Raw genomic sequence first — 24,018 nt, forward strand, 5'->3', positions numbered from 1 at the left:
TTTGCTCTCAGTTCTCTTTTCTGCTTGAGAAACGCCTTTAGTTAAATTCAATATGACTTTGGAGTTGCAAAGGAGCAGGAGACTACAGTGACATCCCCTCCCTTTCAGCAGGATGTGCTCCATTCAGGACAAGTGAAAGGGGTGGGGGTGTCTGTGAAAAAAGGAGAATACATCACCTACCTTCAAATGCTGGGCACTGAGCTAAATCAACCTTCCCTTCCCAGTGCTTTTCTTTGGGGAAGCAATACACACGGCAGATTAAATCTATCTAGTGGATTATCTCTTAATCCATACAGACTTTTATTTTTTGATCTAAGCAGATATTAAAGCCAACCTTTCAGCTGCTTTGATTCAAGCTTTCACTTTCTCTTGTCCCTCTGAAATATTTTTGCCCTCAAGCCCTCTGCACTTCACCCCCAACGTAGCTCTTGTTTCTCCTTTGTCCTGAAGTCCTCATCCTGCTGCATTTAAACCACTCACCATTTTACAGGCAATTTTCTCCAACACCCACAGCAAGTTCCAGGAATACTTCCTCCCAATTCTTGGGAACCTTTTGAGAGCCTCTCTTGCTGGCCCCCTATCCTCTGTCCCATCTGCAACCACAGGGCAGATCACTTCCTCTTACTCTGTTGTAACTCCTCTGATTAATCTCACATTCAGGTGGCTACTGAAAGCCTCCTCTGCTGTGTCTGTGTCTATTCATGGGGGAAAATTCCCTGTTTCCTTACTCCCACAGGAAAAAGATCTGAGGCATTAGGAATCTGGCATCCAGGACACTGGATAGTGCCTGATGGTACTGTCAGCACTGGCAATAATGCTACATTTGTATGCAAGTCTCCAAGTACTTCACAGTGCCAACCAAAAAAATGGCGATTTTTATCATTCATATCTGCTAAGGATCAGACAGCAAGAGAAAGAAAGTTTAAAATCAGGGAAGGTTTAAAGATAGGCTGACAGATCCCAAAACCAGTGTATGAGAAAGAGAATTCAGCTGTAAGGAAGCATCACAGCAGCCAGAGACCCTTTGCTCTCTATGCTGAACGTCCATGTCACCAAAAGTGACAGGGATGACAAAACTTCTGAAATGGGAGAGAGGATAGGCAAGCTGCACACCAAGGTGAACGAGAAAGGTTAGGCAACAGAGGCTGGAGCAAACCTCTCTAGAATACCAAAGAACTTCATTTTCATGTCTGAAGTATAAAAGCAAGTGATCAACCAAGGAGAAAGAACATTACAGAGCAGAATGAGAAATGAAGTTGCACAGGAGGATAAGGCAGACGAAGTATTAAATTACTTTTCCCTTAAATGAGGACTGTACACATCACAGAAAATCAGGCTTCTCATCACCTCCCAGCCCAAGCTCCAAGCCTTAGAGATAGCAGAGGAATACTTGGCATTGCTGTTCTAAACTTCAGGGTACATATAGTAAATTTATTCTATAAAACCTTGGCTTCTTGCCTAAAAGTCAAGCTACTTTTTTTTTTTTTTTGCTCAATGATGTATGCTTTTATTAAATTTCTCCCTTACTGCAGGAGGCATGAATACGAAGGGATTGAGTTTATGGTTGTTGTATTTAATTTTGTTCTCAGATGCCCTAAGCAGCTGGTACTGGAGCAGGGTAGCAAGGAAAGAAAGTGTCAAAATGAACACTGTGAGAAGCCCACTCCTCACTCCAACTCAGTGCTTCTGCCCCTGCAGCTGGCAACCTCTCAGGATCAAGATGGGGAGAGGGAAGGAAAGTCTGCTAAGACACTTATGGTTTACAGTGATCCAGGGAAGCATTCAAAATCAACTCACAGAGCCAATTCACCTCAAAAGTTTGAAAGGCAAAAAGGAAAAATACATACTCTTATGAAGAGCCAAACACATTCAACCACTCGTCGAAAGATCAACTTGTTTGCTTTCTGCTCTTCTCTCTCCATATTTAAGCAGTTTTTAAAGTCTTACTTCTTATCTGAGTAAGTGTAATCAGAAGCTGTCATCATACACCATCTCTTGACAGAAAGAAGTCCCAAGTGAGGGTGTGTAATCAACGCTCCTTCCTCCATTAAGGGTTTGGGTATTATACTAATTAATGTTTATCTCACTCTGATTGCTCCTCGAGCCTGATTTGCAGGTGTTTCAGCATTTGCATATTGCCCTGTTCCTGTGATGCCGAATGGTCTTGCAGATTTGAGAGTGATCAAGGTTGCCAGGTTGTCCTCAGCAGGATCCAGCATACATCACTCTCCACAGGTCATGTTCTCACACAAAAACCATTTCATTTTGATTTTTAATCTCTCATTTCAGAAGGTACTCCCACTATTGTCAATTATATGTTTATGTAAAAACTGGAAACTTAGAATTTTGACCTACCATTACAGCACCCTTCTCCCTCTTCCTCTGCAGCTTGCTCTCCTCTCCAGAAAAGCAGCTTCTCTTCTTTTTTCTTAATAGAAAACAAGTTCCTCTTTAACCTTCCAAGCTTTTTACTTGTCTCATACTACTGACTGGTCTGAAAGCAGATGTGCTTTCATTTCTTTAGAAGAAATCAGTGTATACTATGCAGAAAGTCTGTGTTTGCAAATAAAGTACACCATTAGATCTTTAAAATATACAGGCTACTTTTGGTCCATCTACTTCTCCATTAACAGTGTTAATATACATCTACAACACAGGTTCTGCCATCACAGTGACAACTTTTGGGAAAGATGACTTTAAGAACTCCATTACTTCTAAAAGAAGCAATGGAGAAAGCAGTTCTTTACTGTACTGCTGGAGTTTCACAGGTGAGCTTTTGGGATCCTCCACTGGCAGTGGAATTGCTTCCCAAAGCAGCAGCCACAGGAAGAGTCTTGAGATATTAGGCAGCTGATGATAGTCAGTGTGGAATCACAGATTCATAGAATAGCTTGGCTTGGAAGACCCTTAAGGAAGTCCTTAAAGAAGACCTTTGGAAGACCCTTAGAGGCCATCTAGTCCAGGCCCCTGCAGTGAGCAGGGACATCTTCAGATGATCAACTTGATCAGAGCCTTGGCCAACCTGGCCTTGAATACTCTGAGCAACCTGTTCTGCTGTTTTACCAGCCTCATCACAGAACACATATTCATTATATTTAGTCTGAATCCACCCTCCTAATTTAAACCAGTACTCCTTGTCCTATCACAACAGGCTAAGAAGTTTGTCCTCTTCTTTCTTATACGCCCCTTAGGTACTGACAGGCTGCAATGAGGTCTTCTCTGAGTCACCTCTTCTCCAGGCTGAACAACCCCAACTCTCTCAGCCCTTCCTCAGAGGAAAGGAGTTGTAGTGACTGATACTACTACTGTAACCAGTAAAAGTTACTAGTGAAGTATAGTTTGTTATCTTTACAGTTTCCACTCATCCTTGAAAAATTTTCTTAAGTATTTACTCACTGAAGCTTAATCTTTTGTAGTAATAGCCTTAAGTGTTTTCAGTTTTGTTCTTTTTTTTAATCACTTGTCAAAGGAGGACTAATCCTGTTTGGACAGAATTTTACAAGACTGTCAAAAATAAATTTTGTTTCCATGTTGCTTGAAGTAATAGATCTTACTTGGCAGATAGCTTGAGAAGGTGTTTTGGCACCTTGTAACCTTAAATTAATCAACTGTGTGTACACAAAGATTAGGTTTCTCATTTTCCCATCAAAGCTCCATTCTCAGGCTAGCCAAAGAGCTTCCTCCCTGTTCCCATTGAAAAGAAAATGCCTGTCACAACAGAGTCACAGGAAACATAAGGAGAGGAGAAATGCCCAGGTGACCCTGTTGTGAACTATATCTGGGGTAGGGAGAGCTAATGCCTTTAAAAAGATCTGAGATTCCTCTGGACCATTGAGGGTGCCATGTCTGATTCTACACAGAAAATATTTCTGTTACACAGCTCACTCTTATTTGACATCATGCTCCAGTTTCCCTACCACCAATAGTTACAGGAGGCAGATCAGCCTGGACTAAAGCATTTGGTCTGTGCCCTCTCTCAGGTGGGGCTGCAAGGGAAATTCATAAGCCACCAGCCACAAATACTGTTTCTTCTGAGCTTCACCTGAAGGTAGCAACAGCAGGAGAGGAGCACTGAGAGCAGCCACCCCAGCCCTTGTAGGCTGTGCCTCACTTTACCAAAGATACATGGCCAGGCTGTCAGGAAGTTTCTCTTTATTCCTAGATTACCCCCACACCTTCCAAATGGTTTAAAATCAGTTTTCTTGACCAAGGTAAATAGTACTCAGTTACACACGTGTAACAAAACATAATGAAGTGATCATCTCCAAAGATCCTGTCCTGATGTAAGGCTGAAAATATCAGGAAAGCTGAGCTCCCACGCATTTATTGGGATGGAGGTTTCTCATACTGTGACAGCACACAGCACAAACACTGCTCTCAGTCTGTTGATCTCACCAAAACAAGGCACTGTCAACAAGAATAAGAATGCTCAGCAAAACACGCCTGCCTCCAGAGCAGAAAATGATTCCTGGTGATAGCAGTTCACATTCTCATTGTTCTCCAAGAAAAGCACTGCTTTTCTTTGCATTTAATCAAATATCCTCAGAACTTCATAGCTTTTCACCCAAAGATCTCCAAGCAATTTCCAAGTGTTAATTAAGTCTTGGTTGCTTGTGAAACCAAGAGTGGAGTCATTTGTTCCCTGGAACAAAGAAAACCTAGGCAAATTCACACTACAGTCTCGGCAGATCAAATTTTCAGTCCATTATTCACTAACTTGAACAATTTTGCATTAATTCACAGGACTTACCACATACATTTCAATAGCTGCTTAATTTTCCATTTTACTGAGTTTAAGGCCACCTGTGCAAGTTCATCTGCCATTTTAATGTCTTCCCATTGCCAAATCCATCCCACTGCTGCTCACCAGAATAAACTACAGCCAGCAAGAACTGACACAATACACTGACCATTCTCTCACCACCACTTCTTTCTTGTGGTCCAAAATGTATCCTTTACCCACATTTAAGACACATGTTTACAAGTAGAGGTTTTTGCATTGACTTGAAATTTTCTCCACTTCCAAGTAGCTGATGGCAATCACACGAAATTTTACTTGCAGGTCACAAATTGAACCCTTCAGTCTCCTTTTCAATAAAATATACCTAAAAGCTATCATTTACAAGCTAGTGCTCACTCTATAAAAACTGCTGTCCTGCACAATTGGACTTGAATATTCAGGAGAGGAAAAGCCCAACCAAGAAAAAGGTCTTGCTACCATAAAATGTCTGTTTAAAGACAACTACACTTCATGTCTTCTCAGAACTCTCACTTCCTTTCTGACTTTGATCACATAATAAGGGTCTGTCTCTGTGGTCTTCCCTCACTGTGCTGACCTGCTGAAGCTGTAATCAGATACTTGGTAAATGACCAAACTGGCCTTTGAAGCATGACTTGGAATATCCAGATCATTATTCTGTTTTGCACTCTGTACTACGTTTCTGCTTGTTATTTTTGTTGCAGTGATTCCAGTACTTTTCAAGAGCTTACATCTCAGTGAAAATTCTTCTATTTCCTTGCACTCACTGCTCCTGCTCAGTAATGACCCTCTTCAGCATCCTGCCAGAACTAGTGCAGATTCCCAGGATCCACATAAAATTGTGCTGCAATTAAAACACGTCCAACTACATAAGATAGAATTTCAGAAACAGTTACCAGTCCTTTGCCAGTTACAAAACCTCCTTGCTAACTCAGCTTTTCCCTTCCTTACCTTTGCTTTCAAAGTGAACTTCTCTTAGCAGATATTCTTCTTTCCAAACAGGTCTCCTTCTCTTAAAGGAAAGATTTCTTCACATATTTTTTGCAAATGAAGTTTTTTTTTTATTTAATAATATTTACTCTTCAGAAACAGAGGTTGTTTAGTGTTACTTCTTCATTTTCCTACAATCAATTGCGGTAACACTCAAATCTCAAAAGTCACCTTCTATGATATGCCCATCAACAAGCTAATTTGAGTGTGCTTCTTTAACAAATCAGAACAACTCTTTATGACCCCTTATCCACCCAAAACCTTTCCTGAGTGATTACAGCACTTTCTTACCTTCTTGAGGGGTTTCTAGTTACTCTTGCCCCAAAATCTTTGGGCCACAGGCAGAGATGTTCCTAACAGCATCAAAAATCAGATATCTCTCTGCTTGCACTGACAGCTGCTCTGTCATTTCAATGGAACAGTCTGAGGCACATCACTGATCAGACACCTTTAGAATTGTCTAGACACATGATTTCATTTCCCCCTTTGTCATTTTAGAAATCTTTCCTATGCACTAACTCACAATTAGTCATTAAGAATGGAAACATTATCTTCACAGTAATACCAGAACAAATTCGTACAGTGTACCTTCCAAACCTCCTTCCCCACCCCAAAACTGTAAATTCATACACTTTAATAGCTTAACCACTATCTCTGTGACACATACATGAAATGTTCTTATGACAAATGCTTTGACAGCAGCTAAACCCCTCATCCCAGCTAAAAGTAAGCAAGAAATGTAATGAAGGGCATGATTTTGGCTGTGTGGTTTTTGTTCCCCATCCTCTTCATTGCCTGGGTGCCAGAAAAATGAAAGAAACCTTGCCTAGTGCTCAGTTGTGAGCTTCTCACCCTCCCTTCCTCAAAAGAAAAAAAGCAAAACCACACAGAGTCTGAATTCACTCCAGAATTAACAAAATCCAGGATGTCACTCTCAAAAGTGTTGTTGAAGCAAAAGCAAACTACCCAGTCACTGGGACAAAACAACAGAGAGAACTGCACTGTGGAGACCATGAACTTCCTTGCTTTTTGGTACTGAGCAACTGGAACGTTATATATGTATGGGTATATATATTGGAATGTTACAACCAGTAGGAAAAGCTCTTCCTACTGCACTCACACAGAGCAGGAATGCAACAGCTTTACCTCCTCTTCTAAAAGGAATGTCTTGTTTTGCTTCTTAGGCCCATCAAGCATGTTTTCAGATTCAGCTTTGCTGGTAAATCTGAAACAAGAGTCCTAGAAGTAAATTAAAATGCAAATACCTGGTTTTATAATGCACATTAATCCAGAATAAGGATCATATTCTTGGATAAATTAAGAAAGGAATCCAATTCACCATGCTGTGCCAGGGAGAGTAGGGGATAAAAATTATTAATGGCACAGCATGGTGAATTCCTTCAATAAAATGTTTGTCTGGTGGATTTGGAGGAGGGGATGAACGTTTCTGGAGCCTGAATAAAGAATTTGGATGGTATAGTGTGTTAAAGAGAAACCCCAGGTTGGTAATTTAGGTTCCCCAAGATGCAGATGGGAGAAAATCAGAAACTCCTTCATTAGCACCTACAAATAGGTCTCCTGTCTCCAAAAGCACTGCTCTGTCTCTGCTGTCTGTTGCATTTACACCTAAACTTTACCCATTTGCAAAACCCAGCACCACAGCAAGACAGAAAGAAGCACCATGGAAAGGGAATTTAATGCACCAGTCAAGTGTGAAGAACAGACCTTTGGCACTGGTGTTCCTCCCCCAGCTCTCCCCTCAGTGTGCACACCCCCACAGGAACGAGCCTGTAATACACATTTCAAGCCACTCAGTGTTATTTTCCAGACAGTTTTCTCCATGCTGGATCCTTAATGGAAGCATGCCTGTAAAACAAAATTGCTTGTTTGAATCTCTTCCTCCAGGGCTGACGGAGTACACAAAAGTCATCCATAGGAAAATTACTCCAACATATGTGAATCTGCAGTGTCTGAAGCTGGCTGAGAAGGTAGAGCTATCACTTTGTGTAATAAAGGAATAACATGGCAGATGTTACTGTATCAAGAAGAGTGGGAGAATCCAACAATATTGCCAAAACCATGGGCTAAGAAACAAGGGAACCCTTCTGCTGTGAGGCACACAGTGCCTCACACTGCTGTTATGGCACACTTCTCCTTACCTATTTCCAGAGAGAAATAGCCACAGCCACTTGCAGCCAGGGACTGAGGAGTAAAGGAATTACTCTCTGCATGGGGAAGTTCATAAGATCTTTGCCAAAACCTTTTTAATTAACAGAGACTTATCGCTGGACAAAATTAGCTCACAAGAACTTGAAGGCTGCTACTCAATATTGAATTTTCTCCAACAAGGAACAGAGTACAAACAAGAGACTTCCCTGTCAGTGTTAAAAAAAATCCCATGAACTAAAATAAATCAACAACTCATATGTACTGAAATTACCTTAGTTTCTCCTTACTGTCTGCCTTTCCTATTGCACATGCCATCTGTTTTAAAGCAAACTGTCTCATATTTCCACAAGATATTCCACTACTGCTGTAGTAGTATAAGGAGCTCTTGAGAAGATTCTTTCAAGTCTGAAATTGTTGTGTGCCTCCTTTTGCTTAGAAGGTTTGAGATTAATTCCAGAAGTAGAACACCTCTCCTGCAATTTTGCACAGATCAGATTCCAGAAGATCTTGAGCTGAAGGATTTTAGCAGCATCCAGAAAGAGTTGTGACCTGGTCTCTTGCAGAACAGTCACACTCCCTTTGTCTCTTTATGTGGATGTAGGATGCCTGCCAATGCCAGCTGTTCCCAGCCTTCCAAGCAGGCTGATCACACCCTTGTGTCACCTCCTGAAGTCTTTCTACAGTCTAGGAACCTTTCTGAAGCTACATCCTCACAAGCTGTCAAAGTTAGCTTCCAGAGGATCATGGCAGCCATAACAAATGAAAGGTGCCTTACAAAGTGTGTGCTACACTTAAAAGGAAAATAAATCCAGTTACTTGGACATATATCTACAAGAATAACAACTAGCTGCAGGCAAAATGTCCCTGTTCTCCATTTCCTCATGTCTGCAGGAGACTCCATTCACTCTTCACCTCACTGCTTCTGCTTTATCTTCCTGGCAGCAAACCACTGCTCCTACAGCCTCTCAAGAGAGGTACCTGAAACAAAACTAGACCTAGCATCCTCTTTCAGACGACCTCTGGGACAACTTCAAAGGACCATGAGGCACCTTGTTGTTAAACAAGAGTCATAACGCTCTCAAATTAACTGGAGAAAAATTGATTCCCTGATGCTACAGAGCATCTCTTGGTGTAAACTCACCTGCACAGTGAGCCACCACAGCTCTCTTCCTAGAAAGATCAGCCCTTGCAGCCAGCACAGGAACACACACAGTGCAGTGTCCAAGCTCCAAGCTGCATCCCAGAGCCCCACTGCACAACAAAGAGCACAGTGCAGCTTGCAGCAAGACCCTTCTTGGCAAGTTTCCATTCACAGACCTCCTAAATTAAATACATTTACACTGATGTACTAGTCCCCCACTTCCATTATTGATGATCATGACTAATCACAGTACTAAGTTTAAAACAAGGAGGTCTTTGAAATACAAAAATGCACCTCATGATTAAGATTTTGTTGGTATTTTCAATTTCAGAACTACTCACATCTCAGCTCTGTCATAAACATCCCTTAAGGCTCTGCTGCCCAGTAGCTACTCCTTACCTTCCTTATCACAGCCTCACCAGATTTCTTCCCCACCCCAAACAGCATTTCCACACTGCTCCTGTTTTCCAGCTATGGTTTTCAGAAGTGCAGCTCTCAGTTAAACTTTTGCTTAATATTAAAGCCTTTTTCAAATATGTAATATGAAATTAGTTTGAATCCAGCTGGGGAGGAAACAGGATATACTGGTTTAGCAAAATATTATTCCAGATAAGCAAAAGACACTGAATAAAGATTTAAAAAATAACAACCAGAAATTTTTCCATAAACTGAAAAAAAAAAAAGAAGTATAAGGATGGGAAATTTTGTACACAGGACAACTTGGGGCTGGATTACAGGCAAATCCTGGACCTTCATAACAACCTTCCAATCCCTAGCATTTGATTTCTTTCTACTACTGTAACAGTCCATGAGATAGCTTGCAAAAACAACTTTGCCCAGCAACCAAGAGCTTTGATGCTCCCCATGTGAAAAAAGGCAGGTGGGTCTCTGCTCCTGAGAGTCAGGGATATGATGGAGAGGGATGCTGAGCTGATGGATCCTGCTCTAAATTTTTCCTGACAGCAGTCCAGGCCTGTTCTCCAAGGCTGGGCCCAGTGGGGATGCTCCAGGTCTCAGCCATTGTCTATGAACTAATGAACTCTGAGGTCTCATTAGCCAAGTACCTTGCCATAGTCAGTAGCAAGTAAGCTTCTTTGAGAATGATTGGAAAGAAGAGTTGGCAGAGACTTGTCACATGGGTTATTTCCCAAATTGCCCAAAAAGGGGGGAAGTGAAGGAAAGCTCCCTGTATTTTCTTGTAATTCCCTAAATGGAAAGGTATCTTTCTTCTGTCATCTTAACATGTTCATTTGAAGATTTCATACTCAATTGTCATGTCAGCAACAATTCTGAGCAGAAACTTTGATTGGCTAAAATGGAAACAAAGATCTGGCTGTGGAAATATTCCTTTTTTCATGGAGAGTAGAAGACACTTTCACTCCACCTTCCTTTTGCACTCTCAAAAGCACTGTACCAATCCATCTGTTCCCACAAACAACTCAGAACATCTGCATCTCTGCAGTACTGAAGTAATGGGTTGGACACACTCAGCCAAGTCTCCCACAGTGAACAAGTCTCCTCTCCATCAACACTGCAAGCTCTGCAGATCAAACCAGCCAGCTTCCAGGTAAGACAGCTCCTTCCTGGAAATGGAAGGCAGAGCTGCCTCATCTCAGGAAAGGGAGGATAAAAGGTCACTAAGTGGCAAAGTTCTCACCTTGAAAGCTTTGTCCCTTGATTGACATGGAACAGCCAAGGTCATGGAAGTTCTAATCAGATGCCTGCACAATTACTAAATCGCTCTTAATTATATCAGAGAGCCAAGACCTCAGTGGAAAGGCAAAGCAAACAAAGAAGCCAATGAAGCCTCCTCTGTTGTTGGAGAAAATTGGTAATTAAAAGTCATGAGTGCACCAAAGAGTGAGGGAACAGCATCACAGTCACTGCTCAGTGTCACTGCAGGAGTGACTTGCATACAAAGCAGCAGGCTTATCTCCCTAGGGAAATTACAAGTACTGTGTTAGACAGCAGTGTGGAGAGGAAAAACAGGGAAAATAGAGACTGAGAAAGAGCAACTCCTGTATTATCAAGAGCTTCATTTACCCCACAGAGAGGGACAGCACTGCCAACCAGGCCCAAGTCTGAGAAGTGCTTTCCACATGTTTATGGCAGCTCTAGAAAGCTTTCTCCCAGCCTCACATCATGAAGTGTTCCCCTACTTTGGAGAGCACAAATGAAGTAGCCCTTGTGTTCAACCTAAACCAGCCCACACACACATCTTGCCCAAAGTCTATTCCAGGGGAAAACCATTTTAACCACAGTAACCCGAGCTCAGCCTTAGAGACTGCTCTTTCTCCAGAGGCTACCCTTCACAATACCATTATCAGTAACCACAGAACTTCAATCTACTTTTAAAAAAACCTTCCAAAACTCAAAAAAGACAGAACGTCATGATCCTGCTCACACCATAAGAAACTAAACTAGATAATCATGGGACCTACTGAAACCAAAGCATGTGCTTTTACTGATTAGACTATAAGAAGATAAATGCTGATCTGTTTCCTTCCCAATGACAGCCCACACCATCTCAGAGCACAGAGATGTCAAAAATGGCACTGGACAGAAAAAGGCACCAGTTACCTACCATCATTTGCAAGCAAATACAATAATCTCTCTGATCTGCTGTACAGACAGTCTTAAAGATCCAGTTCTAAAGATGATCATATGCAAGAGGTGCCAAGTCTGGACCAAATCCCTGAAGAGATGGACTTTGATGGATTATGATACTATGGCAAGAAACCCAGTCTTACTCAGGGCACAGAGCCCTTCCAACACACAAAAAGGGAAGTGTGAAACCAGAAGCCCAAAGAGAACAGTTTGTACATTGCAGAGATCAGAACAAAGAGACATTTTCTACCTCACTGCTTCAAGTACAATGACTCAAAAAGACACATCTTCAAGACACTCTAAATTACGATGCCTCCCCTTCAAAACATGAGCAAGAAGGAATAAGGGAATTACAGCAGAAGCAGTAATGCAATTTGTGGAATAAAATATTAATAATTTTAAATTAATTAATAAAAAAGAATAACCAACAATCTCTGGCTAACTGCAGCCATTTCACATTGCTTAACTTTGACAGAGTCAAGTCTAATAAACTCAAAGTGCATCTGGTCCTTTTTCATCTCTTTTTGAACTTCCATTGTTTACCAACACAATGCCCTTTCCCCTTCACTGCTGCAACCTAACCCCAGCACTGTGTTTTGTAATGCTGAATGCTAAGCCCCCCAGGAGAGCACTTTACCTGTTGAAGATATCCCCTGACACCTTCTGCAGGTACTGAAGTGCATCTGCCACCTGCTGCACAGCCTCCTCCCTGCGCAGGTCTGGCTGGATCAGGGGCACTGAGTATGTCTGCCCTTCCAAAAAGTGCTTCTGGGCTACTGTGGTCATTGTACCTAAGGGAAAGAACAAATAGGTCATCACACATTAAACACACTGCCATTTTAGCACAGCAGTTATTCAGGGACTTCTACTTTCTGCTCCACTAATTATTTTAGGAAAGCATTTGCAACAGAATTGGTAAGCTGAGGAGAAAGGCACAAGTAGTAAGGCTGAAATATTGGATTTTTAATACATTCAAGGCAGCTACAGTGAGCTGCACTCTCTTGCTTATCTGAATGTTTTTGGAAACCATAATTTTACTTAGCATGCTACTTAACAAATCTCTGCTCAGTATTGTGCTGAAAACAAAGACCAGAGTTAGAAGCAAAGTCGGTTCAGAGGGGCAATAAGACTCATCACAAATCACCCTGTCCCCTCCTCCCTTTCTTCATAGTCTACATGGATATATTTCAGGTCATCCAACCCTATTAGCAAAAGGCAGTATTTCATCTTGCACCTCTGCTCCAAGAAACACACCACCAGGCCCTTCCAAGAACAGAAGCCATGAAATCACAAGGCATGCACAGGCACACACCCCCCTGCTCCAAGCAGGTTAATAAGAGTTCTTCCATTCTGAGACTCCCAGGAGCTCTTTTTTGCTTCTGGACTGCATTTTTCCCTAGTAACTATCTTGAAAGAAGCTTCCTTATTTTAGAATCCTTTCATATCTCTAGCCTAACCAGTCACCAAAATGTTTCAGTTGTGTGCCACACTCCAGAGCTGTATGCACACTTTTGGAAGCAGCTGGGCCAGTACCACTGCTCTATAGCTCAGCCAGGAGAAGGTCACCCACCACCCATGTTTCCATCCTCAGCTTGGCTCACCTCTCCCTCAGCAATTCCCAAAAAGTTGGCCTCCCATGTCTTTACTCACAAAGATAACAAAAAACTTCCTGGGACTTGGAAGAACATAAAGAGAAAAAAATCCATTTCTCTGAGCACATCAGAAATTGCAAACTCACAAACACATTATTATTAGGACATGCTAAAGAATGAACAGAGTAGAGTATCTGTACAGTTTTCTAACCCAAACTCTACTGCTAGGTCTGCACAGCTCCCTCCAAACTTGTTTTCTCTGTCTCTTCTCATTCAGGCTGTAAAAACCAACGTACAGGTGCTCATTGCAGGGTTTCACCACACAGAGCTCTGTACAGCTGTATAAGAAAATATTCATTCAGCTGAGGAGAAGCAAAACAAAGGAGGATGGAAATCCAAGGTGTCACAAACAGACAGGGATATCTCAGGATGCACCACATTCCCTGTGTGGTACTTGGAAGTCTGCAGGAGCCAGTTCAGACAGCAATGCTGTGTGCAACCTGCATTCCTGGCTGCACAGCAGTGCAGGCTGAGAATGACACAGAAACACACCCCATACTGGAGAAATTCACTAATCAGGAGCCTGAAGAGAGATAGCCACCACATAAAAAACCAGTTTAATATGTGAAAATTAGAGGGGTCTTCACACATTCTTTCAATTCCATATCTTGCATCACAAAACAAAGAGGTAACAGATTAGACTTGCCTGCAGCCATTTCTGTACATTTAAGAAACACCACCCTCTCCAAATGTTTCCTTTAAGATGAAACCACAGTAGGGTAGGAAAAGCTTTCTGCAAATGTGATGTGGCTGTTATTTAAGGGTATTCCCTTTGGATGTGAGTTGTTTTGGGGTTTTTTTGGTGTGGGTGTTTAGCAAATAATCAGATGAGATATAAGGGTATGTAGAAGCCTTTCCACAGTTAACAAATTTGCAAGATCAAGCCCAGCCATTAGAAAGCTGGCTCTGCTGCCAGTCTAGGAAGCCTAGACCTACTCTGTTTCATTTCATGCATCACTGGCAGCAAGACTCTATATCTGCACTCTTTAGCAGCAATGTTTGCACACTGATTAGTCTTCTTGACTGGGCCTACTCTGCAGACAGGAAATTATTATTTAGAGCTGTAAAGCATACAAGTTAATCTGAGATGAGTACAGCTAATTTTGAGACAGCAGTTTTTGATCTGCTGACCACAATCAAGCTTCAATATTTTTCCTTTCAGAGCTACTATTTGACTGTCACCATGGAATAAAGCAGCCAGATAACACAGCAAGGACATGATTATGAGCTACTCTGGCCCCAGCAGCAAAAGGAGTTTATAATTCTCCCTGCCACCAGTCAAAACTCTGCAGTTGCATCAGTGCTCCTGATGTTTGGGAAGCCTATTTTTAACTCAAATCAGTTCAATGACCCAATTTGCTGCAGCCAGATAAACAGCTGTAATTGTCCAGTCATGAAACATAGGGGGAAGCAGGGGCAAGAAGGAAACTTCTGAAACTTGTTTCATGATCAAAACCATTCCTGTGTAAAGGTAATCCTAAGAAAGCCAAGATTTTCACCTCCTGAGGCCAGATAAGACTATGCAGCCCCAATGTGATCTCTCAGACTCTCACCTATCCCAATTCTCCTAGTGTCCTTCCCAAAACCAAGCTCAGTTCAGCTGCTGACTGCCAGATGCTCCCACGTGGGAGCAGCACTTCTCTAGCTACTCCCAAAACATTTCTGTCCCTACAGACTCCTTCAGGTCCCACTGCTCCCTTGCAAAGAGAGGAGCACCCAGTGCTGGGCAAAGCAGGAAAATCCCTGGGTGCTCCTGCTCACACTGGCACAGTTTGTCTGCTGGTAAACATCACCTTCATGGGGTCTCCATGAAGACTCTCAGTGGAGCTTCAGATTCTCACCTTTCCTAAAACAAATAGTGGAGAAATATGGCAGACTCTGGAAATTACTGCCAGAGACAGATACAAGAGACAATTCTTTCTGTGCAAGAGAACAAGTTGGAGAGCTATAGCAAGGAGGAGGGAAAACAGCAAGGACTGGACTTGGGCAAAATCCCATGCTACAGCTGCTATTTGTTACCTCCTAGGACCAAACTAAGTGGAGAAATAAGCCAGTTTTATGAACAATTTGAGTAAGGATCACCATGTGTTTAGAATAAAAAGAGAATTGCTTCACTTAGCAGAGACCACCAGTAGGTCACACAAAGCAGAAGAAACAGCAACACAGAGCTATTTTTTTTTTTTGTGATCAAAGAGGTTCTGGTAAAGAGCTGCAGCATCTGGGGGCTCCAGCCATTTTTTATTCAATTCTTTTTTCTGTGTCAACTTTCATGATCAAGACAAATATGCTCTGGTGTTATATAACAACCTCATTTACCTTATTAAAGTGAAAACAAAGAGAAAAAGGTTGTTGTCTCACAGCACTGCCTGCTTCCAAGTGCTAGGTTCTGAGTTGGAAGTTCTGACTAAAGCTACTGACTGCTTAGATTTGCACTTCTGCCTTAAGCTGTCTGTGCCTCTCACCTCAGGCAAGCTGGTCCAGAGCTCCCCAGGGCCAGTGGCTATTCCTGCACAGCACTCAAAGCTCTTCTCTCCCTCTCAGCTACAACACACACTGGCAAGAGCTGGGAGAAACAGCAGGGGTGGGAAACAGAAGCAGTCTCCACCAGACTGGAAGACATAAAGCAGGGCAGACACAGGCTGAGCACTCCAGGGTTTCCTGGCACTTGGAACCAACCACTGGGCTTACTCTTCACTCACCACAGCCAAGTCTGATGCTTGGAGGGACACGTGGAGCTCTGTCCCAGGAAAAGAAAGTATATCACTCACTGCTCTGGATAGGTAGAGAAGTTCCACCTGCTTTCCTCACCTCTCTCCATAAGAATAAAACTTCTCATGTTAAGGCAAGCCCAAAAGAACTTGTTACAGAGCAAACAGAGTTTGTGAAAGAAGCAACACTTCCCTAAGTTCTTTAGAAAATACTGCCCTGTGGAGGATTGACTGCTGGGATGATTATCTAAAAATAAAACAACCCCACAACCTTAAAATATTTTAGTTTTTCAAAGGAACATAAACAAAGGCAATACTTAAAAAATAGCATGGCTGCCCTTAACACAGGCAGAATGTAAAGCTGCATACAAGCACTTATGAGACGTGTACTTTGCTGTGAAAATAAAGGGAGAATAAGGTAAACCATCAACAATACCTGCTTCCTTAACATGTTTCAAGAAGCTAAAAAGAGCAGGCTCAGGGGAGAAGAGGGATGAAATACTTTGAAAAAAAAAATCAGTGTGTATACTTCAAAGCTACAATGGCTGCTTTAGCAATTACTGTGCTGCTGCTTCTGTTACTGCACTGGAAAGGCAGCAAGAACTAGAAGCATTTAACTCCCACAGGAACATCTAACCCTATATCTCTCCTTTGTAGGATCCTAAGAAAAGATCAGTGCCTTGGGGTCACCTGTGAGGACACAGGGATCAGCAACATGCAATAAAACACATCTGCATATCCCTCACCACCACTCCACTACCACAGTATGGTTCCAAAGTGGGGACAGACCAAACCACAAATGAAGCACAGTTTAAGATCAAACACGCTTAAAAGATGGAGTAGACAGGCTCTGGGCACAGCTTATCAGAAAGTGCTGTCTCCTCTGACAGAGAAAAGTCACATCCATAACTTGGTTAACCATGAGAAGTCATCCCAAATTCTTCCCTGAGAGTAATTTCTTACACGTAATACTTTCTACCATGTTTACCTGGACACACATTTTCCCATGGTCAAATCTGCTGGCATATTCAAGTCATACCTTGATTGTTCTGGAGGTGTGCCTAGAGGCTATCCCAACAAAATAGCAGAATTAAATACTCTAAGGAAAAAATAAGAACAATATAAAAAATTAATTATAACACCTTGCCCTCCACAGATCAAGCACACTCCTGTGAATTTACCAGCTGCAAAACCAGAGAACAGTATTTAAAAAAGAGACTTGAAAAGCTAGAAAAGCAAAACATACCATTGCATATGGAATGCTGTTGAGGGCAGGATAAGGCAGTGTGTGCACACACAGATGTAGACACTGAAACAAAAGCTAGAAATTGCTCAAATGCAGCACAGGAGCCTACATACAAGTCTATTATTATGCAACAAGCAATCATTCTGCCCTGTGCTGACATTCATGGCAGGGGATGACATTTAGTCCTCCAGCAGAGCACACAAGAGGTAACTCCCCTGGATAGGCCAGCAGGATGCATTTCCAGCAGTGAGATGAGAGGTTCACCACAGTCCCTGCACTAATCCAACTTTACCCTTTTTTTGGGGAAACAAGGTGGGGGCAGGAGAAAAGCACTTTGGTAAGTTAAGAGGATGAAAGGTCTATTTATATTTTTTTTAATTAACCATCTTCTACAATGTTATTAAGCAGCAATCAAAGATGCAGATGCTACTGATTTGATTGGCAAGAAGTACACTGTGCTGTATGTTAAGGAACTCTGCCCCTATAAATAGGTCTAATCACCATCTGAATGCTGGGAGGCAGTGATGAAAGAAAGCATTAATGAGACTCTAATTAGCAGCAGGCTGTACTCCACCAGGGTGCTCATGTTACTAGATGTCTCTCTTAGCACCCTCAAACTGCTTTGTGGATGTTACTGCTTTGGTCTGAAGACCTCTAGTAGCTACTTTAGACAAGAATGGGGTTTCTCCGTCTTTGGAGTGCTTGGCATCAGCTGTAATTTTGCCTCCCAATGCTGTTTCTGGAACTGAATTACTCTGTCCATTCCAGCTGTCCCATCCTGCTCACTAACAAGGAGGGAATTAAACAGAGGAGCTGGAGTTCCCTTGCCACAGAAACTGGCAACAGGAGCAGGAAAGTGAAAAACTTGAGAAGGCATCATCCTCCCTCCCCCTCAGCAGCAGGAGCACACCACGGCCCAATCTACATCACAAGGTTACTTTAGCCACAGCTGTAAAAGCCAGTTCTGCTCCTCTCCTCCAGCTTTGGAGGATACTTGCTCAACCTCAACCTTTCAGCCTATCCTTGCAGTACAGCATTACCTCAGAAGAACTCCAGCAGCAAAAACTCCATGCAGAAGATGAATCCTACAGGGCATCTCCTGCTCCCACAACTGTTCATTGACATGGCATGTCCTGAGCAGCCAAACCCTCTTCAAAAGGAGCCAGCCTCACATCTCACCATGGCCCTGCAGAAGCAGCAGAGCACTGAGGCACCTGACAGTCAGCAGGACTACCTGAAGAAAAGCACTGGCCTGTCAGAAATCTGCTTCTGAAAGCAGGAGCCCAGCATTTAGGGCACCTCCTTCTCAAGAAGCCAGAGCCTGTTAAAAACACCTTTGGCTCAGACCCTTTGCTTTGAAAGAAAGAGCTGTGGCAGCCACTATAGGTGAAATCTGGAGAATCCCCCTTACCCAAAAAACTACTCAGAGCCACTTGGATTTGTTGGTTTGTCACTACTGGCGTATTCCACTTAGGCTTAAGAGAAAGAACCAAAATTTGAGATCTCAGAGCCCAGCTTTACAACAGCACGTGGCAACTCCTTGGCAAAATACATATTTAAAGATGGATTAGATACAACAAATTACACTGACTCTCCAGAATGATGGAGAGAATGCTATTACTTTTTTAAGAGAATCTGAAAAGTAGAGACTTAAAAGAATTTAGAGGTGCACTTCAATCCTGCCAGCTCCATAAGCTAAGAGCCCCTCTAAGCCACTACTATCTCCAGGAGAATCTTTCCCCTCAACACAGAGCTCTGTTTGTGAAGCACAGGCAGCCTCCCTCCCTGCATCACCTTGCTGAGAAAGCCCTGTCCTCTAAGCACAGGCTGAAATTCATTTCCTCCAGCTGCATACACAAAGCTCGTTTTGACAGACAGATGTTGATATCTACAGTTAATCAGATAATCCCTCTGGGGCTGCCACCTTTGGCTCTCATCAGTGATGGAGACAAACAGCAATGAACAACTGATCTGATTCCAGGGCAGCACATACAACTGACCACAAACACTCTGCTGATTGCCTGCCTTCCCCTCCCATCACCATTTATTACAGAGGAAGCCTAAACTAACAGCTCAGCTACACCTACTCTACAAACATCAAAACTAAAGTTGAGAATCCCATCCCAAACGTCCAGCCAAAGCTCCTTCTTTGACTTCCTAAATGGGGGCACTTTGGTTTTGTGTGCCTGAAGCACACAGAAGGCACTGGCTATGCAGAGACCTCTAGAGAGCCATTTCTCTGCAATAAGTTCTCTTAAACATTGGAATTCCAAAACCAGCTAACCAGGATGCTGCTGTAGAGCTTCCTGCAGAATGTCTGGAGCATACTTACTTCCAGAAACACACAGTGTCAAAAAAAAGACAAAAAAAACACCACCAAAAAAAAAGACAAAAAAAATCCAGCTAGTTTTGCCAGCTCCACCCTGGTGCAGAGGGACCTCAGCTGCAGATCCAAGCACTGCCCCAAACCATACCTTGCAGTGTCCTGGTTTTCAGCCCCACATTCAGTACCCTCTTCTCCAAGGTTCTGGGGGTTTACAGCCCCCGGGCTCCATGTGCAGTAAAACAACAAAGCCTTAGACATTGTTAAGGAAACAACTAAATCAAACTAGCAACCAGATCAGTTCCTGCCTGCTTTATACATTCAAAAGCAAAGGCAATGCTTGCATTTCTAGAAGATGGCAGGAGGGGAACTCACTAAATAAGGAATGTCTTCAAGTCTGTTCACATTTGCTAGAAGGAATATCCCTACGGAGTGGCCGGATTGACAGGAGCTGATGAAAAGCTGGGTCAAAAAAATGACACCTGGATGAACTATTTTCTGGGAAAGGTTATCTCGTGAGGGAGTCTAAGCAGAGCTGATTAGCTACAGAAATTGCTTTTCTGAGTGATAAAAATGACTCTCTTCAATCTCTTAGACCACAGCCATGGGAAACATAACAATTTCAGACATAATCCTCTTCTTCCTCTGCACATTACCTTTAATCTAAAAAAAAAAAAAGTTATAAAAAATCTGCCTTGCTTTCAGGATTACCTCAATACAATTTTTCCCCAGTGCTCAATTTCAACCCTTCCCTCTCACTCCCCAAGCCGAGCTTGCTGTGAGCACAGTCCCTGGTATTCCCAGAAGCCAGACTGCAGAGCAGCTCCCAGCAATTATCTGCTTTCAGCTTTCAGGCCCAAGAACCCCTGAGCTGAGAGAACAGCACTTTGTACCTGAAGGGATGAAGATTTAGAACTCAGTTTAAATATCTGGAGTGACAGCAGAAGGACAGATGCTAAGAACAGCAGCCTGTGCTGCTCCAGGCATACCTCAGGCACCCTTCTGCCTCAGGGCTCCAAGGTGTGGCTGTTCCCCCCATTCAGAGCATCCCAGGAATACAGAGACACAGCAGGCAGCTGCTACATCCCAGCTTCACTACTCAGACAAGACAAACATAACAAAGTATCAGGAGAACTCATCAGCCAACCTTCCTGAAATAAAGCCTAAGCAAGGGCAAGCTGGCTGCAGGACCTCTGATTCCCAGGAAAGTGTCATGCAGAGAAGTCTCTACAAGGACATGCCACAGCCACTTTGCTTCCAGGCCCTGCCTCTGGCAGGAGCAGCTCTGCTCCCCTTCCTTTCACTGCTCCAGGAAGGCTCTGCATTCCAGGGAACTGCCAAGGAACGGGGGCAGCTCCGACTTCACCCTCCAGGATGGGCGAGCCCGGCCTGCACATCACAGCCAGCAGCACCCACCATAAACCTCCATGAAATAAGAGTTCATTCCAAGCAAACTGCCAGCTCCGTTTGCCTCAATCCGTGGAATGCCACAAGCACATCCAGCCTTATCCACCCTGCTTGCTGGGAGCTGCACTGTGACTGGCACAGAGTCAAGAGTTAGCCTCCTCTGCACAGGGATAAAGAGGCTCCCCTTTGAAAGAGGTCTTTGGGAAAATCCAGCTGCTGTTCAACCATTCCACTTCCGAACCACATTTAATAACCAAAAAGAAAAGGATAAAAAAACCCCAAAAGACAAACAAACAAAAAGGAGGGGGGACCTTATCACAGGATTTCCTGCTGCTTACTAAAATAAACACTATCAATGACCACCACTGCTGGATGTGAACTCACAACGTTCCCTACAACCATCAGCACCCTTTCTTCATGTGCACAGCTAGGTCTAGCAGCCCTAGGTCTCCTTAGTGCTGGCCAACTCATCCTTCACTTTGAACACAGAAAAAGATTATTCCAATAATTTGGGTTCACTTGCAAACACTGACAATATGATTTTATTTTTATTTATTTTAAATCATTGCAAGCAGCACAACTACTGGCCTGGGAACATTGCAAAGTACTACAATAGTACAACTGCTTGGAACAGTACAGAACACCCAAACCCCACCACAAGCCATCTTTCTGAGGAAAAATCACATAACACACAGCACAGAGTCCTGTGTCTCTCCCAGACATCTTCTCTTTTTTTGTTCCTCCCTTCAGGCTGCAGCACCTCCCGTCTGCCCCTGCAGGGTACCTGCTCTACACTGAAAAGAGGCATTGCCCTTGCACTCCCTGAAACACTGCGTGGAGCTCAGGATGTATGTCACAGCCAGCTTGAGAATTCCATGCTCCATGCCTGCCTGGCAGACCTCCCTGTCCATGTCATGGCACAGCACCGAGACACCAGGCAACAAGCACAGAATGGCTCAGGTTGGAAGGGACCTCCGTGGGTCATCTGGTCCCACGCCCTGCTCAAGCTGTCATCCTCGGGCACGGGGCACAGGAACGCACCCAAATGGTCCTTGAATATCCAGTGGGGGAGACCCCACAACCTGTCTGGAAAATGTTTTTTCTAGTCTGAGCAGACCCAGCTCCCTCAGGCTGCCCTCACAAGAGAAAGCTCCAATCCCTATACCACCTCTGTCGCTGTCTGCTGCAGCTCCGTGTGCCACAGCCGGGCACAGCGCTCCCGCACCAGCACCGCAGAGGGGCAGGGGCACCGCCCCGACCTGCCGGCACCGCTGCTCCCGGAGCACCCGGGAAAAGCGCCACGAGCCGCTTCCCAGCGCTGCCGTCCCTCCCTCACAGGCGCTGCCGAGCTCTCCCGCCCGGCAGCTGCGGGGGGCTCCCAGACGCCACAGGCCGCAGCCCCTGCACAGCCCCTGGCGGAGGCCCGGCTCGGGCCGGGGGGGAGGGCACCCACTGCAGCCGGGGCCGTTCCCGGGGCCGTTCCCGGGGCCGTTCCCGGGGCTGCTCCCGGAGCTGTTCCCGGGGCTCTGAGGGGCCCGGGCCCGGCCCCGCCCCCGCGCGCGCTCCTCACCTGCCGCCCGCGGCCCCGCGCCGCTTCCGCCCTCACGCGCGCGTCACTTCCGCCCGGCCGGGGCGCCCCCGCGGGCCCGGCGCCAGGGAAAGCCGGGAATGGCGGGAGGGCCCCGGCTGGAGCCGCCCCGGCACCGCCCTGGCAGCTCCGGGACGGGCCCGCAATCACACCGAGCGCATTGTCCAAACACTCCCCGAGCCCTGCCGGCTGTGCTGTGCCCACTGCCCCGGGCAGCTGTTCAGTGCCCAAGCACCTCTGGGGAAAAAACCTATTTATAATATCCAGCCTGAACTCCACGAGCTTCAGGCCATGCCCTCGGGTCCTGTCACTGTCACCACACAGAGATCGGTGCCTCCCCTCTGTTCCCCTCTCGGGAAAGCTGAACGCCCCTGTGGGGTCTCCCTGGTCTCCTCCAGCCGAGCAGAGCCGGCGCCCTCGGCTGCTCCTCACGGGTGGGCTCCAGAGCCCTCGGCTGCTCCTCACGGGTGGGCTCCAGAGCCCTCGGCTGCTCCTCACGGGTGGGCTCCAGAGCCCTCGGCTGCTCCTCACAGGATTGACTCCAGAGCCCTCGGCTGCTCCTCACAGGATTGACTCCAGAGCCCTCATCTCCTCCCGGCCCTGCTTTGGACACTCTGACAGCTCCAGCCCGATCTCTGCTCCTCACAGGATTGGCTCCAGAGCCCTCATCTCCTCCCGGCCCTCCTTTGGACACACCGACAGCTCCAGCCCCACCTCTGCCCCTGGCTGCTTTGCTTCGACATCATCTGGTACAGAGCATGGCGAGCAAAAGGGGGGAATCTCTGCCTCACGCTCCTCTCCGCTGCCCAGGTTTAGAGCTGGGCAATTTACAAGCGGATTTAACAAACACAGGATTTTCAACAATGTTGCACTAGTTTGTTACCGTGTTGCTTTCACGCTTCCCTTTGTGCACGCATTCCAGCGAGCAAGGTCTCCCAGCACAAACTCTTATGAAAAATGAATTGTGAGAGCGCATCTGTAAACATGAAACCCACACTTTAAAGGGCTGCGTGCTGCACACGACAGAGGCATTTGAATGCTTTTCCACTCCAGGATCAGAAACAATTTCTCAAAACTTATGTAAACAGTTGCAACTTCACGCCATTTGAATAGCAAATACCAGCTTTTGGATGCACCAGGGAACACTTGTGATTGATATGTAGCATTAAAAGCGGCGCACGGGGGAAAAAAATAAGGCAAGCCTCTTCAAACAGGGAATGCACTTGAAGACATCAGCACCCACTCGTGCATACTAGCTCAGGGGAAAGGGTAAACTCATTACACAAATTACCTGTTGCAGATTGTTTGCTCGGTTCCACTTCCCTGGCAGCGGGAGGCGCAGACTGAAGGGGGGCAGTGATGCTGGACCCAGTGGAGTTGCAGAGGGGATCAGTAGCCAGCAGCAGCTTCCATTTTCAGAGCCTGCAG

At 44.7% G+C, this 24,018-nt stretch overlaps 1 protein-coding gene and 1 long non-coding RNA gene across 3 annotated transcripts in view; one reads left to right on the forward strand and one right to left on the reverse strand.

Moving 5' to 3' along the window:
* WASHC1 (WASH complex subunit 1) overlaps positions 1-22,688 on the reverse strand; it is a 36,738-nt gene extending 14,050 nt beyond the window's left edge. Inside the window, exons 1-2 of one of the 2 annotated variants that reach the window (XM_064421199.1) lie at positions 22,573-22,688; positions 12,304-12,457 (exon numbers count right to left, since the gene is read on the reverse strand). In XM_064421199.1, coding sequence (XP_064277269.1) covers positions 12,304-12,452 — 149 coding nt within the window. In that variant the 5' untranslated portion in view covers positions 12,453-12,457; positions 22,573-22,688. Of the gene's footprint in view, positions 1-12,303; positions 12,458-22,170; positions 22,359-22,572 lie in introns of those variants that run through there. The other variant, XM_064421200.1, reaches the window with a different exon arrangement.
* On the forward strand, positions 17,469-18,322 carry LOC135301047 (uncharacterized). Its single transcript, XR_010362805.1, has 2 exons — positions 17,469-17,609; positions 18,041-18,322. It is a non-coding gene; the product is annotated as an uncharacterized LOC135301047 (long non-coding RNA).
* Positions 22,689-24,018: the final 1,330 nt, after the last annotated feature.

The sequence above is a fragment of the Passer domesticus genome, chromosome 5 (genome assembly GCF_036417665.1).
Source record: "Passer domesticus isolate bPasDom1 chromosome 5, bPasDom1.hap1, whole genome shotgun sequence".
In the NCBI taxonomy this organism is placed as follows: Eukaryota; Metazoa; Chordata; class Aves; order Passeriformes; family Passeridae; genus Passer; species Passer domesticus.